The 16,735-nt window shown below is 45.3% G+C and overlaps 1 protein-coding gene across 2 annotated transcripts in view; it reads left to right on the top strand.

Moving 5' to 3' along the window:
• The window catches only part of PRKG1 (protein kinase cGMP-dependent 1), a 373,843-nt gene that overhangs the window by 228,861 nt on the left and 128,247 nt on the right, over positions 1-16,735 (top strand). For both annotated transcript variants that reach the window (XM_053948822.1, XM_053948821.1), the window contains exon 4: positions 7,765-7,870. In XM_053948822.1, coding sequence (XP_053804797.1) covers positions 7,765-7,870 — 106 coding nt within the window. The remainder of the gene's footprint in view (positions 1-7,764; positions 7,871-16,735) is intronic.

Here is a 16,735-nt window from a genome sequence, read left to right as displayed (position 1 = left end):
CAGAGCTCCCACCACGTGTCATCCAAGTGCTGCTGGATCCAGAGCTGCTCCTGCCCACCCTACAAAGTTTCCCCATGTTGACTTCTGGAGTAGACACCCCAAAACCGCTCTGAAATGACAGGAGTGCCACCCTCGGGTGTCTGAACAGTTCCCTCCTGTGATATTTTAGAATTGCCCTTTTCCCTTTCCTTGCTCCTCAGGACCTGCTGCTGCCCTTTGGGCAGCCTGTGGTGGCCCACAGCTCTGCATGTCCAGGAGCAAGGAAAATCCCAGAGATCAGCTCATTTCAGGAAGAGATAGATGGGAATAAAAAGCCAATGGGCTAAAACACAACTGGATGTCAATCTTGACACGATATTGAGGCTACACAGGAGCAGAATCAGATTAGAATTGGAAAATCCATCAGGTTGGAAAAGATCTCTAAGATGGCAGTGCCCAAGGCCAGGTTGGATGGGGCTTGGAGCAGCCTGGGACAGTGTCCCTGCCCATGGCAGGGGTGGCACTGGATGGGATTTAAGATCCTTCCAACCCAGACCAGTCTGGGAATCTGTGATGATCCTGTTATCCCAGATCTCCTGCAGGGATGGGATTTCCTTGGATTTGGGATTTGTTTGATAGAGGAAGTCCGCCCAGCCCCAGCTTTTCCCCAGGGCACACACAAGCCCTGGGCAGTGGAATAATGCAGTCCTTGCTCTGCAACCCCTCTGTGCTATTTAAGCACAGCAGAACCTTTAGGACAGACCTTTACAGCCAGGAATAACAGCCCAGGGATTTTACAGGGTGGGATAGGTTTCTATCCAGTGTGGAAAACAGGGAATGCTCAGGAGAGAAAAATCTGAGCAGGAGTTATTTAATCATTGTGCAGGAAATGCTGCTCTTGGGAAATAAAGAAAGCGTTGAAACACAAGGAATTACTGCAAAGTTCATTTAGCTAAGTACCTCTTTTTAATCACACCAAGAGAAGCTTTTGTGTCGTTGGGGTTTCGAGCTGCTTCTTTTTCCCAGTGTGCTGCCAAGCCCCCATTGAACTGCTCTGTGTTTCTCAAAATACTGGGATTGCAGCTCAAAGCTGGAAGTTTAGCTTTCTTTGCAGGTAGCAGCAACGGAGCATTTCTGTTTAGTGCTCAATTGCAGGTTGATGAGCAGCATTCTGCAGGAAATGTGCAGCTGAGTGTGGGGCAAGGAGACAAAATCCTCACTCCTGCTGCTGTTCTTGGACAAGTTGTGCTGGCTGAGGTTCATTCCAGACTGGTTTGGGTTGGGAGCTCAAATCCCACCCAGTTCCACCCCTGCCATGGGCAGGGACACCTTCCACTGTCCCAGGCTGCTCCAAGCCCCAAAATCCAACCTGGCCTTGGGCACTGCCAGGGCTTCTCTGGACACCCTGTGCCAGGGCCTGCCCACCCTCCCAGGGAGTGATTTCTCTCTCATCTCTCATCAAAGTCTGGTTTATGTGAGTAGATCTTAGAAACTTGAGTGAGTTTTGATTTGAATGGAGAGAAGGTCTGATTTATACAACAGCATTTCAGGCTTGCAGAGAAAATAGAAGGTCAAGGAGAAAGGTGGCACTAGGAGTTTGAATAGTTGGGTTTAAAACATGCCATAGCTTTCCTGTGAGATTATTTTCCTTGCAGCCTCTGAAGGGTGTGTGGTTTTTGTCTCTAGCGCTTTCCCTCAATGTCTTTTTCCTGGTAAAATCAAATCCCAGCTGGAGAATGGGAGCCCCAGCCCTGGAGCCCCTTGGACAAGGGACAAGAAATTGTCCCTGGGATGTACAAGTATCTCAGTGTTGTGATTATTTTCATTTTCTTCCTGTCATTTCTGTGGAGAGCACTGTGGGCTTCAACTTCACCAGTCTTACAATCCCAGAATAATTAATTCCACTGCTTTATTTTATATTATTTAGTCCAAAACGCCTTCATTTCTCTGCGTGTTGTTTTGCTCAGCAGAATCATTCTGCTCCAAACATCCTGTAAAAAGAGATCTTTCATGTTGCTTTAAACCCAGACAGCTGCAGTTTGGCTTTCCCTTTCTATTTCAGCATTTTAAGGACCATCACTTCAGAGCACATTTTAATTTTGTCCCATCCAAAGCCCAAGGGAGCAGCTCAGAGCTCCAGCAGCAAAATAAATTCAAGCCATGCAGTGGAACTAGAAAAAAAGGAAAAGCTACAAAGCAGCTCTAAAAGCAGCAGAGGTGACATCTTCCCTTTGGAAACCCTGGAGCTGAGTGTCCAGGACGCTGCTCCAGGGGTGGCTGCGCTGGAGGGGAGGATCCCTGCAGAGGGAGGGGCACCCTGGGGATCCCCTTAGCTCCTGCAGCAAAATCCTGGTGCTGGGACCTGTAGGGATGTTTGGGATTAGCACTGGGATGTTTGGGACTGGTTATGGAGGGAAAACAACCTGCACTTTTTAGTTGCCTTCTGAGTGCTGTTCTTCCTGTTCCCTTTTTAATGGTCCCCCACATCAACTTCTCCATTTATCAACATCTTCCCTTCCAGCCCAGGCCTGTGTTAAGATCCCCTCTTTAACTGGGAATATTATTTTTCCTTGGGATTGGAGCTCCTGTAGGCAATGAGCTAGAACTGATTTGTGATCTCTTTTAAATGTGAATTTGTTACTTTCCCCATTTCCCTTTCCTGGCACGCCAGTGAGCTGATTTGTCCCAGGCTGAATCTCCACCTTCCAGGAGAGATTTGTGTTGTTTTCTCCTTTTCCTTCCCCAAATAACTGGAGACATTTCCTCTCAGCCCATCTCACATTCAGCAAACTAAATGAGTTCTTCAATTTGAGACTTCTGACCTGCCTGAGATCCTTTTTGGCTTTCCATTAATCTCCCCTCACACACATCACTCTCCATCACACTCCAAACAGGATTTGGGAGTATTTCTTGTGGCCTCCAGCTTGTTCTTCCTTAATTATTTCAGCTTTCAGTGTCCAAGAGTGAAGAAGATTTCTGTAGTAGTTTGGGAGCTCGTGCTCGTACAAGGGTTAATTAAAAACCTGGGCAAACCTCTGTGTTGTAAGAATGTGAGAAGAGCAGAGCTGGTAGGAATAAGAGGTGACAGGGAAAGGTTATGTAAAATAACAGCTTGCAAAGAGCAAATCGGGGTAGGTAATTAGCAGGGGTTGTAGTACAAGTGGTTTGAAATTCCAAGGAAAATACCTGATGTAATTGAGCACTTCCTTAATTAATCCCCGCCAGCATTTCTCATTAAGGCTGAGGAGTTGGGAGGCTGCAGGAGAGGATGGAGAGATTTGAGGGAGACAGCAAAGATTGGGAATGATGTTAGAGAAAAACAAATGCCAGGGAAACATCAGGGGCCTTCAGCTGATCAAATCACCCAGGGTGAGGTTATTCCTGAATAATTCATTGGGAGTTTTCTGTGACATGTTGGGACAGGAGGTTGGATTACTCCAGGGGAAATCCTAGGATCCTACACAGCACCTGCTCCAGCTGATTGTGCTTAGCCCGGGCTGATAGATATTGTCAGATCTGTTTAATACTGTTAAATTCAATAGTTACAGGTGTCTTTTTAAAACTCTATTTAATTTATATTTATATTTAATACTCCAGGTGGTTTTGTTCAAGAGCAGAGTTTGGTAATAACAATGTCTCTCTGCTTCTTTCCTTGGTCTTCTCTAATCTTCTCCAGGCAGGTGTTGTTCCTAAGCAAACCTTACACACTTCCTTGGAATTTTGGGCTTCCTGGAGCTGACTGGAGTGAAAGCAGAGCTCCCACATCCTTCCTGCTTCCTTTCCCCCTCACAAAACCTGCATTTATCATTTGTCACCTTTGAGACCAGGGATTGAACAGCAGCCCAAACATTCCAGGCATGGAATGGCCTCGGACACTTCCAGGGATCCAGGGGCAGCCACAGCTTCTCTGGGAAATCCATTCCAGGGCCTGCCCACCCTCCCAGGGAACAATTCCTTCCCAAAATCCCATCTACCCCCACCCTCTGGCAGCGAGAGGTTTTCTCTGTCTCTGCTTTTATCCTCAGCCAAATTAAAATAACTCCTTCCCTACTCCCTGGGCAATAATGGGAAAGGTCCTCCTGGAAACTGGGATAGCAGGATGGAGTCATCCTTGTCCCATTGCTGTTCTTAGAAGTTTGGGACACAAACATATGGGAATAAAGGAATTTATTCCTGCTCCAGCCCTTGGATGCATCCTCTCCATCACTCCATGCTGTATTCTGGAGTCTGCTGGAGCCTCCCTTGTGATTCCCAGAGTATTTAGGGGATAAATCAATTCCATGTGCTCCTTCTGTTCAGTTAAATGTGCTTTTATCATCATTTCATACCTGAAACAGGAGGAACCAGAAACAGCTTGAAATGGCTCTGTTTCCCCCATGGTAATTTCCACAATATTCCCTGCAAAACCCAACCCAGTTGGGAGGATGGTTAAATAGGAGTGGAAATTTGATGTTTTGTCTGCCAAAAAAAAGCCCTGAGGACAAAAAGTTGCAACTGTTTCTTTGCCTGAGGGCAGATAAACAAACAATTTTTTGGATAAAATAGCCCAAAAGCCAAAATGAGCTGATGAATTCCAGCTTGGGTTGCAAAAGAATAATAATTTTTAGGTCTGGTAACACTGCCAGCAGCACTTGGGCTGAGGATGATTCACCTGGTGATCCTTGAAAAAACTTGGGAAGGCTTCAATGAGCACATAAAAAACTTAGGAAGATGCTTAAAGAATGCAGGGCCATGTGAGTATTTCATTTGGGAAATAATAATGGCTGCTGGCTGCTGCTGATTTCAAGGATTTTTTAATATTCAGGACTTCCCCACCTATCTAACATAAAATATATCATATTAAATAATATCAACAGTGTTTAGGTTGCTCTTCTGGAAATATTTAACTTAAAACTTTGCATTTCCCCCCTTATTTCACTGCCTTTGCATGTGAGGAAGGGAAAAAGGAGCTGATGACCTTCAGCCACTGGGTCCACACGAAAAAATGAAGCAAACCAGTCCAAATTTCGTCCTTTGGCAGGCTGGGGATGTGATGAAATATTGAAAAAAAAGAGAATTAAGGCCTGGAGAGGTTCAATAATGAATAATCCCTGTTATTTAGAGATTTTGGGCTGTTCAGCCTGGAGAAGAGAAGGCTCTGGACATGGGTGAACCAGCTGGGACATAGCCCAGGCTTTGGGCTGGACTCTGCAACCCTTTCTTCACCCCTTTCAATTGGCATATATTTTCATGGGTTCCCAGGTAAATAAACGGGAAGAAAAGTTTGGAAATAGTTATTTTTGGAAAAGAAGTTTGAAATTGTTTATTGAGTTTTTAAATTTGCTTTAATCAGGCATATTGATGGAGAGAGGGTTTTGATTAATTTACTGAAATAATTTATTTCAATCATTTCAGTCAGCTTCAATCAGAAATGAGGGCTTAACCATGGCAAGAATTTTAAATTTAAACTTTAATGATAACATCTCCACCCCCACCCAGTTCTGACCCAGGAAATCCTGATACTTTTGCCTCAGCTCTTCCTTGTTTCTCCAGCAGCATTTGCTTTGTCTTCAGCCCTTGAACCACAGCGGAACTCTGTCAGAAATAATAATTCCGATCAATCTGTTGTTTCAATGTGCAGTTCAAATATTCTGCAGTGCCAAATCCCCTCACCTGGAGAGCTCCTACAGCTGCAGCCATATAGAAATCACAGGTTTGGGCATCCCAGCCCGAACTCCTGGGGGGTTTGGATGAGCAGTGATTTTGTTGTGTGCTGTTCCAAAGATCAAACAGAGCCCCAGCTATGGCATTTTGCTGGGAAAAAGTGTAAAAGAGGCAATGAACTTAAATTGTAGCAAAACAGCTCTGATTGCAGGATGATGTTTCAGATGATTGAGAAAGGAAACTCCTGTTGCAGACACATCTGCTTCCATAATTTTGTTTCTTATATTCCTTTCTGGCTGTGCCTCCTGCAGTCAGGGAACAGGATATTTTATATTTTACTTCCAGCATCCAACACAGGCACTGTGGAGAGGGATGGGCCAGGAAATCTCTATCTGTGTCTGTTCTAATTCCCAGTGGATGTTGAATTTGTGGGACATATCCCAAAAATATATTTTTCATGTCAGGGCACTCTAAAATAGATAACTTTGAAGTCTTCAAAGGCATCAAATCCCACAGAATTCCTCCTGTTCCTTCAGCCCTGACAGGGGGTTCCAGCACAACAGGAGATGCTGCTCATGCTGATTATAAGGGTCCTACTGACATTTAAATCTCTACCCTGATTAGCCTTTAGTAAAGCAGCTGTTTGTCATTAAGGCAGGAGAAACGAGAATATAAGGTGTGATTAGTGGTTTAATTAATACAGAAGTGTATTGTCTGCATTTCACTGACTTCCTGGGTTCCATGGACCTTGAGGGGGGGCTGGTATGTGAATTTGTTAGAATATATAGGATAATTAAAATATATAGGATAGAACAGTGTGTTATGGATGCAAATTGAGAGAGTAGCACCTCTCCACAATTCCTGATGGGGGGGTCGGGCTCTGCTGCCAGGGAACAGGGACAGGCCAAGGGGAAACGGCCTCAAGCTGTGCCAGGGGAGGCTCAGCTTGGACAGCAGCAGGAATTTCTGCATGCAAAGGGTGCTCAGGCCTTGGCAGGGGCTGCCCAGGGAGCTTTGGAGTGCCCATCCCTGGATCTGTGGCTTTGATTATAAAACTAAAAATGCTTCTCCAAGAGAAGCTTCTGTGTTGAAAACCAGAAGAGGCTTTAAGGGCTGTTCTGCCGTGCAATTCAAGAAGAAATTTTTGAGTTTGCACTTCGAAGGTTTTCTATCTTGCAAATGCAGTTAGGGATAAAAACTCATTAAGGAGGAGGTTTGGGAACTGAAGGGCCAGCAAATCAAAGCCCATTCATTTCATGGATTTTATCAGTGAGAGGGTTTGTAAATATTTTGCTGTAAGTCTCTTTGCTTTGTGCTGTTTCACGCAGTCAAATGGGGGCATGGGGATGGAATTGATTGCATTTACTGTCTGAAAAAAATGAAATTAATAAGAGTGTAGAGGTCTCAGGAATAGTTTTAATCAAGCTGTTTCTCTAAGGAGAAGCCCTGTTATAAACTGTATATACTCAAGCATTTATGGTTAATGCAAATGTCCAAGCCACAGCTGAGATGAAAACTGGACCTTTCGGGTTTCTACTCTCTATGCACTGCTTTTCCCTTTTTTTACCATGGAATTTTGCCCCTGGAGAACAGGATGTGATGTTTGGTGAGTGAAGTCTTGGAAATTTTGGAAGTCTTCAGAAGTTTTGGAATTCAGCAGGGACCCCAAAAGTTAAGTTGGAAAAGAATGGCTCAAAACCTCCTCAGCTGGAAAATCATTCATTACCAGGGTGTAACAGGGCTCGAGTCTGGAAATTTCCTTGAGGAATTTGGGAGGAGGATAAAACCTCAATGGGTTTTGCACTAAAATAATGGATAATGTACTAAAACTGTCCCAAAATCACTCAGGTTGTGATGAGCTGACCCCAAATCCTTGCTCACCTTTGGCCTTCCTAGATTTCTGCTCCTCTCACAGCTGCTTTTAGGCCATCTTTCCAAAACCCCACATCCACCTCCTGCCCCAGGATTTTCCCAATCCTTTCAGTGCATGCTTTCATGTCCAGCAGCTGAATTTCCTGGTTTGCAGTGTTCTCCATTCCCGTGCTTCCTCACCAATGACATCGTTTTCCTCTGCAGTTCACAACAGGAATTTGGACATTTTTTTTGCTAATCACATTTTCCCCTTGTCTTGTTTTTTTCCAGCTCTCGTAAATGTGAAACTTTGGGCTATTGATCGGCAATGTTTTCAAACAATAATGATGAGGACTGGCCTCATCAAGCATACTGAGTATATGGAATTTTTGAAAAGGTATGGCACTTGTTTATTTATCAAAAAATCCCATGAAACTGCCGTCCTCTCTTGCTTTTTTTTTTTTTTTTCTTTTTGTGAGTGCGGTATTTGATTTGTTTCCTTCTCATCTCTTTTGGTTTTAGTGATTATTATTATAATTATCATGATTTTTATTTGCTGTTTGCCCATCCTCCTGAGAGGAAGGGGAGCTTTGCTGTGGGGGAAGTTTCATTCCTGTTGTGAGTTATTCATTGGCAAAGAGTCCCAGAGCTGAGGGGTGAGAGACAAGCTTTCATATGAGTCATTCAAAGTGTGTCAGAAAAGACACATTTTTACAAAATACACCCTTTCAAGGGAAAAATCTGGGGTTTAAACTGGTTCAGATCCATTTAGGGCATGTTCTTGTGCTTCTGGAAGTAAAATGGGAGTTTTTAGGAAAGCAGATCTTTAGGTTGCTATAAAATGCAGGTTGGATGAGTAACATAAACATAAAGACAGAAAAACAAATTTTTCACTCATTCAATTTGATTTTCCCAAAGGTTCCTTGAGAGATTTAAGGCTTGGAGGGGACCAATAATGAATAATCCTGGTTATTTGGAGAGCTGGGGATATTCAGCAGGATAAGAGAAGGCTCCAGAGGGAGCTCAGAGCCCCTGCCCAGGGCCTAAAGGGGTTCCAGGAGAGCTGGAGAGGAACTGGGGACAAGGGATGGAGGTACAGGACACAGGGAATGGCTTCCACTACCAGAGGGCAGGGATAGATGGGATATTGGGAAGGAATTGTTCCCTGGGAGGGTGGGCAGGCCCTGGCACAGGGTGCCCAGAGCAGCTGGGGCTGCCCCTGGATCCCTGGAAGTGCCCAATGCCAGGCTGGACAGAGCTTGGAGCAGCCTGGGACAGTGGAAGGTGTCCCTGCCCATAGCAGGGGTGGCACTGGATGGGATTGAGGGTCCCTTCCCATCCAAACATTCAGTGATTTCATGAAGTCCAGTGCCACAGTGTAAGGAACAGATTGTGTTTCATGTCACCAAAATGATCCCAAAGGGGAGGAAATTTCAGGAATTGCAGGGAAGGGGAGGCCCAGGCCACTGTGAACCCTTCAGCCATCCCAGTGCCACTCAGACATTACTAAGCCGTTACTGCACCAGGCTTGTCCCAGTTGGCATTGGAGAAGAAAGTGACTCAGGAAAAGGAAATAGTAATAACAATAACAATCATATTATTATTAATAAATATTAACAATGCCATTATTAATAAAATATTAGATTAAACAAGTACATATTATTTTAAAATGCATATTATATACCATATGTAATAGAAATATATATATTAAAAATGTAACATCTACGTGATTCATAGGATCTTTTAGGTTGGAAAAACCCTCTAAGGTCATTGAGTGCAGCCATTCCCCCAGCACTGCCAAGCCCACCACTGACCATGTCCTCAAGTGCCACATCCACCTGGCTTTAAATCCCTGCAGGAATGGGGACTCTACCACCCCCTGGGCAGCTGTGCCAGTGCCTGACCACCCTTTCCAGGAGGAATTTTCCCCAGTATCCCATCCAAACCTCCCCTGGGCCAGCCTGAAGCTGTTCCTCTTGCCCTTGTTCCCTGGGAGCAGGGGGTGAGCACAGTGTGATCTCCAGAGATGAGGGTGGCTGTAGAACAGCTCAGCCAGAGCCAGGTGTAGGGAATGAATCCAAGCTGGGATTTGATCTGGGAGCGAGTCCTGCCCAAGTCACTCCTTGGCTGATCTCAGCCTCTCCTTGTGGGCTGGAATTCCACTGGGCTCATTGCAGTCAGGGATGGAAACACTCCTGGGGAAAGAATGAAACTCAGGTACTTGCTGAGGTGAGGGATTCCCTGGAGAGGGCTGGGAGCTCCATGGGCATGTCCCACAGCTGGAAAAGCATGGCCAAGCTTTTTCCAGGTGTCTCTGTTGATGATTATCAACAACCCAGCTCAGGAGAGGAAACAGAACCTGCTGCTGTGTTGTAGGGGTTTAAAACCCGTCCATTCCAGCATTAAAAAGCCTTTCAACAAACCTGGGAATGGGTGTGGGACCAGCTCTGGGGTGGGAGCTGCTGGAGCAGGCCCATGCTTACATTAAGTTGTTAAGCTCTGAGCTTTAATAGAGATTTTCCAGAAGATTGTCAAGATTAATTTGGATTCAGGTCCTGCAGAGCCTGCCCAGCTTTAATTTTAAAGCAAATAATGTGAGGAGGAAACCAAGGAGTGTTTCCTCACTCCGTGGCTGTGCTGCTTGAACACAACCTGTGGCTCATTAGAAAGGCCTAAGGCAAGCAAATAAATATTTATTTTTTAAAATCTTACAGTTCCAATTTAGGAAAAGGATTTCTTCCACTTGGAGCACCTGTAGGAAGGTCCTTAAAAAATGTTACTTCCCATTGGGTCTTCCACTTGAGCTCTGGGCATTTTTAGCTGTCTCAAGGTCAGTTTAAATCCCATATGGAACATGAAATGCTCATTTTTACATCCCATTTGCTACATTAAATGCTCATTTTTAAAGATGCTTTCCTTCAAAATGTTTCTTATGAAAACTGGGATAAATCCTGAAAAGAAGTTGATTGTTGACTTTATTCTTTGCTTTTGGGGGTTTTGGGGCTTTTTTTTCCTTTTCCTGTATTAACACATGAATGCAAATGCTTTTGTTAAGAAATAAATTGAATAAAAAATAAGGGTTTGAATGGTGGCTGCCCACAGAAAAGTCAGTGAGGTTGGACAAGATTTTTTCCTGCTGATATTAATCTAAAAAGTCACTCTCTGACTGTGCCATTATCCCAATAACAGAATTATCACTGTCTCCAACAGCAGATTTTCACATGGGAGCAAAGCACGGCAGAAATTAAACCTCTGGGGGTGAAATGAGGCTGTTCATTTAGTTATTTTGTTTTATTCTCATTTATCCTGCTGAAAATAAGTGCAGCTGGATTTCCAGGGCTCCCTGGGAATGTCACCTCAATGGCATTGTGGGTTTGCTGGGGTTTTCTCCAGCAGGAACATCCTGCTGGCACAGGGCAGCTGCTGCTCCTTAGGTGCCACCCTTGAGTGTCAATCCTTTCTTCTGAAAGCTAGGAGAAAACCATAAAGCCAGGAAAAATCCATTTCCTGGCTAAGAAATCCAGGAGTGCCTTCTCAACATGTCCTGGGTTGGAACGCTGTATCCCACCTTGCTCCAAGGAGTTGTACACTAAGAAAAGTTGGGATAACTCCCCTGACTGATATAAAGCAACTCTTCTGGAGCAAGCAGCAAGTGAATATCCTTTTTCTGAAGAATATAATTTTTCTGAAGAACCAGTCCATGCCTGCCTTCCCAAAATCAGCAGATGATCCTTGGTGGAATCAAAAGCCGCCCTAATTCTGTGGCAGCGCCTGCTCCAAGGAGGGGCTGGAAAAGTCAGCTGGTTTTTGATCCCTGTGGGTACCTGTGTCTTGGTTTGAAAGCCAGGTGTCTGCCAAGGAAGGCAGGAGCCTCTCTTGAAATAGGAAATGCAAACCCCCTCCCTCCAAATTATTATGATTTTGAAATTAAGGAGCTCTCAGGCAAAGATATGGGACTAGGAATAACAGTTCTTTACTAGGAAAATTAAAAATGCAAATGCAATAGTACAAAAACAAAAAACAAAACAAAAAAACAACAACAACAACAAAAAAAACCAAAACAAAACAAAAAAGAAAAAAAAAACCAAACCACTGACAGAGCCAGAACAGGCCCTGGCACCCTGTGGGTCAGGGTGGTGGCAGCAGTCCCATTCCATGGTGGCTCAGCCTTCCTGCAGTGCCAGCTGTGTTTCTGCTGGAGCAGGATCCTGGACAAGGGGGGAGTTTTCCTCGAAGCTCCAGGGCTGCTGGAGATGGGCCTGGGCTCCCTCTGGGAATGCAGTGGGGAAGAAAGCTGCTCCTCTGGGAATGCAGTGGGCAAAGGCTGCTGTGGTGTTCCAAGTGTCAGATTGTATCCAGGTAGGAATGCTTGGCTCCTCCTCCTGGGCGGAGCATCTCCCAGTGGGATGATGGAATTTTATCAGCCATGCAGGGACACTCACTGGCCCATGAACAGAAGATAATTAATAATTAATGGCCCATTAACAGCAGATATCTCCTGGAGGGAGGATTGGTTGTGGAAAAGATAAAGAAAACCTGCTCCACCTGGTTTAAACATCTGCCCATGAACAGACGATATCTCCTGGAATTATGAGGGATGAGTCATGGAAAAGATAGATAACACCACCCCACCTGGTAATAGAATAGATACTTTTGGTTACACCTTGCATTGCAACCTAAGACAACCTGCAAGATGAATCAGAGCAGTGACTCCCTTGGAAACTCAGATTTTTCGGTAGCTCGATATGTGACAAAATCAATACTAGGTCAAGGTAGATCATAGAGCAACCAGCAGTGAAAAGTGAAATGTAATTTAGTGTTGTAGATTTAGTAACTCCTGATGGTACAGGAGGTTTTTGTTGAATTAATCTCTAGTTTTCAGCTCAAATTGTGCTTTTTGTGTGTAATTGAATGTATTTGTCCTTACTCAAATGAGGCCATGAGGTCACGGCTGTGCTAAATGCCTCTGTACCTCTCACTGCAATAGTCACTGTTCCAGGCTTACAATGGTTTCTTTCTCAAGCCAGTCCTAAAAATCATTCCATTTAATTAAAATCAGAATATTTCAGTTAAGCAAACAACTATTTATCAAAGAATTTGTCCAGGGAATAAAAGTTGGAGGGGAAAACCTTGTGCTGTGGCAAGAATTTCCTGCTAAGCATAAAAGTTTTAAGACCAGAATGCCTTGAAAGACTAAATATTGCAATTTTTAATTCCCAAAAAAGGCTTAATAAATGAAAGGAGCTTCCTTCAGTTAGAAGAGGCTGCAGGTTCTGGTCTGTGGTGTAAACTCCAATTTCTCCAAGGTCTTGGAAGCAGTCAGGAGAGCTGGTGAGGGATGTTTGGTGTCACCTTGGAGGCAGGATCGAGCTTTTGGGGTGGATACTAGCAGGGAGTTTCCACTTACACACACAGCCTTGAATCCCAGGAATGAAAAAATCCCTTGGGAGGCAGGGAAAGGATTCCAGGGAGGCTGGGTGTGAGAAGCTGCAGAGGGTGGGGATACCCACAGGAGCTCTCTGGACATCCTTGCACCTCCCGGGGTCATGCATAAAGTGTGAACCCAGCCTGCCTTCCAGGTTTTGTGGGATTCAGTCCCCTGCATGGAAAGGAAGCTCTGGGAATGGCCCACCTCTTGTCTGCCCGGTGTGTTTGGTTTTTACCACATGATTTGAAATCCAGGCTGTGCTGAGGACATTGAGGGCATGGCCAGGGAGGCGGCTGAGCAGGAGGAGCCCGATTTGCTGTTCCACGGTGCACAGGCAAGCACTGAAGCAGAACTGAAAGGATGCTCCACGGGATCAAGCTGTCCATTCCTTCTGCCCTTTAACAGGAAAAATTGTCTTTCTTGTTTTGTGGAGAGGGCCAAGCCAAGGTTTTTCTTGAAATGCTTTTTGTATTGAATTTTTTCAATAGCAACAGTTTAGTCTCTAACCCCTTGTGAAAGCTGGGAATGGGTAGGAGGGGGCTGGGGCAGGTAATAGAGGTTAAATATAGACAAAACACATTTTAAACTAAGGAAATCCTTCTTGGAGGCAGTGCAGCACAGGGAAAAAGGAGGAGAAAGGAAAAGGAGGCAGAAGGGTCAGGTACCTGTTGATTCAGGGCATGATGGAAGGGGAGGATTCATTCCCTCAGCTGTGGTGTCTGCTGGGTTTGAAATGTTGGTTAACACACAGGAGTAAGTCAGGATCTCATTTTTATATTGCTGATTCATAGAATTAAAGAATATGTGGGGTTGGAAGGGACATTGAAGAGTAACACATCTCAACCCTGCCATGGCAGGGACACCTTCCACTGTCCCAGGCTGCTCCAAGCCCCAAAGTCCAGCCTGGCCTTGGAAACCTCCAGGGATCCAGAGGCAGCCACAGCTGCTCTGGGCACCCTGTGCCAGGGCCTGCCCACCCTCCCAGGGCACAATTCCTTCCTCACATCCAATTCAAGCCCCCCCTCTTTGCACAGTTCCTTGGCACAGTGGAGGGACAGCCCCGGTGTGTCCCCATGAGAAGTGCTGTATTGTCACATTCTGCAGGATCTGCACTTTGACACCAAATCATTTACCCCAGGCAGGTCACAGGCAGTGACTTCACTCCCACACTGCATCTGTGGGGTCTCAGGTCAGGTGGGTTCAACCCCTGACAGGAGGGGACAGCCAGGGGGGGTTGGGCTCTGCTGCCAGGGAACAGGGACAGGCCAAGGGGAAACGGCCTCAAGCTGTGCCAGGGGAGGCTCAGCTTGGACAGCAGCAGGAATTTCTGCATGCAAAGGGTGCTCAGGCCTTGGCAGGGGCTGCCCAGGGAGCTTTGGAGTGCCCATCCCTGGAGGTGTCCCAGGAAGGGCTGGAGGTGGCACTCAGTGCTCTGGGCTGGGGACAAGGTGGGCACTGGGCACAGCTGGGACTCCGTGGGCTGGGAGGGATTTTCCAGCCTCAGTGACCCTGGGGTTCTGTGAGGCAATCCTGGGCTGTGCAGGAATGCTGAATTGCCACCTGCAGTGGAAAGGAGGTGGTTGCAGGGACCAGGGGGTGCAGCACTGGATGCCCGGGGGAATAAGTCTTGGATCCCTGAGGATTTTGCAGTGTTTACCCTGCTGTTCCAGCTTTGGGTTTTTTTTTTTTTTAATTTTTCTTTTTCTTTCTTTCATTCACTCAGAGTTTAATTGATAAGGTAAACTATAATTTATTGTCAAGATTGCTGTGCTCTATGAGATGATGGCTTTACATTTCTGAGGAGAACAAAACCACACATGTCCTTTTTCCCCTTTTGATTCTCTCAGTGAGGAAAAAACACCCTCAGAGACTCACTTGTGATCTCCAGAGGCATAAGGCCTGGTTTGGGTTTAACTTGCTGCCTTCTATTTTTAAATTATTCTATTGTAGTGGTTCTACTGAGAATTTGAGAAGATGATGCCAGAAATTACATCTTGGACTTTTTCCTCTGGTTTTTATCCTTTAAAAATAATGGTGTTTATTTTTACTTGTTATTTTTGTTTTCCAAATCCCTTTTTGTTTTTTGAAGGATGAGTGCTGCCGTTTTGGGTTTTTTTGCCATCAGTTATTCATTCTGCCCACAATGAGAGTTACATTTTATTTTCAACACCTGCAGAGTGGGATCTCAGGTACAGATGGATCAACAGGGTGAAATCACTGGTAAACCAAGTGTTCTGTTGTTTTCTCCTGAAGCAAACAGGCCCAGAATCCAACCTCAGTGGTGCTTCGGAGCCTTCAGGTGTGGTTCCATCCCACATCCTGCCTGTTCAGGGAAAGAAAACTCCTCTTGTCAGGAATTTTGCATCAAGTCAAGCCCAATCCTGGCTCATGGCCCGGGAATTCTGAGCTCCAGGGCAAAGAGGCTGTGACAGGACTTCAGATCGTGTTTTCTGCAGCTCCAGCTCTTCACAGCTCAGTGCAGAACATTAGGCACAACTGGAGATTTATTGAGGTGTTAGTGTTTGTTTGAAGTCATTCATCCTTTGCAAATTATCATTTGGGATTGAAATACTGATGGCTGTGCATAGCAAGGGGATTGTTTTGTGTTGCTTATCAAAATGTAGAGAGAGTGGAGTGATGGGAGGGATTGGAGTGAAAGACTGGGGCTTTTTGCTGCCAGTATTAAAGTAGATGCAATTATTAAATATTTTGATCACATTATAGAGTGACTTGGAACACAGGGCTCTGAAAGGTGGCGTGACCTCTGAGTCAGGATCTGCAGCTACACCCTGCATGGTTTCCTTGAGGTTTCCCTCAGGAGGGAAAGGAAGTGAAGCCTTGAGAAGGCTGACCTAGAACAGAGGCCAGACAGAGCTAAAGAATAAAGTAGGGATTTATTAAAAGGATCTCCTCCATGGATCCACCTTGGGCAGCACAAGAGCCCAGCCAGGTCTACACCCAAGGTGAACCAAAATGGTCACAAAATGCACGACCGCTCACGGGTTCTCTCGCTTTTAGAAGTTCTGCTCTATTTGCATATTGGAGTTAATTGTGCAATTACAGCTTTAGCCCATGAAGTCCCATCCTTCTTGTTTTTCTCTCTCCAGCCCACGTTGTTTGTGCTCTTGGGCCTGAGATTTGGATCATTTGTCCTTGGTCCCCAGTTGGAGAAGGAATTGTTTTGTCTCCCTGCTCTGTGAAGAGAGCTCACCATCCCCTAACGTGAAGCTCAGACCCACACACTAAAGCAGCACAGAATCTGAAAAACATATAAAAGCCAAAACCTGAGGTATCATTGCCCAAAATAGTGAGGCAAGAGCTGTTTGGGTGTTATTTTGCTGATTTTGGTGAGAATCTCTGGAGCTGTGACCTATCAGCTCTAGGAAATGCTCAGGGCAGTTGTTCACTCCCTTGCTGGGGCAGAGGAGAGAGGAACAGCCATGCTTGTTGTTTAAGTATTAAAAATAATGAATTGTGGTGAATTGTAAAGAATGAGACATCTGGAGCTGGAATGCAACAGCTTTTACTCCTTAATTAATAAACTAATCCTGGAACTGCTGGAAAATATCAAGTGGTTTGATGTTCATCCCTGTCCTTCTCTGGTCTGACTGCAGATGTCCCCAGATTGCCGTGCTCCCCTCGTGCCCCACCCACAAAGTCCCTCAGGGTGTCACCAGGGTGCCTGAAGAGCTGAAGGATCTTCAGCTCCTGCTCAGTGATCAGTATTGGATTAGAAATCATTCATCAGTGGATTGGAAATCAAGGCAAAAGCATAAGCACAGGTTTAGGACTTATTGCACCTGACTCCCTCAGCCTCAGCAAAGGATGCTCACC

This window comes from Vidua chalybeata, chromosome 8, assembly GCF_026979565.1.
Source record: "Vidua chalybeata isolate OUT-0048 chromosome 8, bVidCha1 merged haplotype, whole genome shotgun sequence".
NCBI classification, from domain to species: Eukaryota; Metazoa; Chordata; class Aves; order Passeriformes; family Viduidae; genus Vidua; species Vidua chalybeata.
Note: the sequence above shows the minus strand (reverse complement) of the source record. Positions and strands in the feature narration are given on the sequence as shown.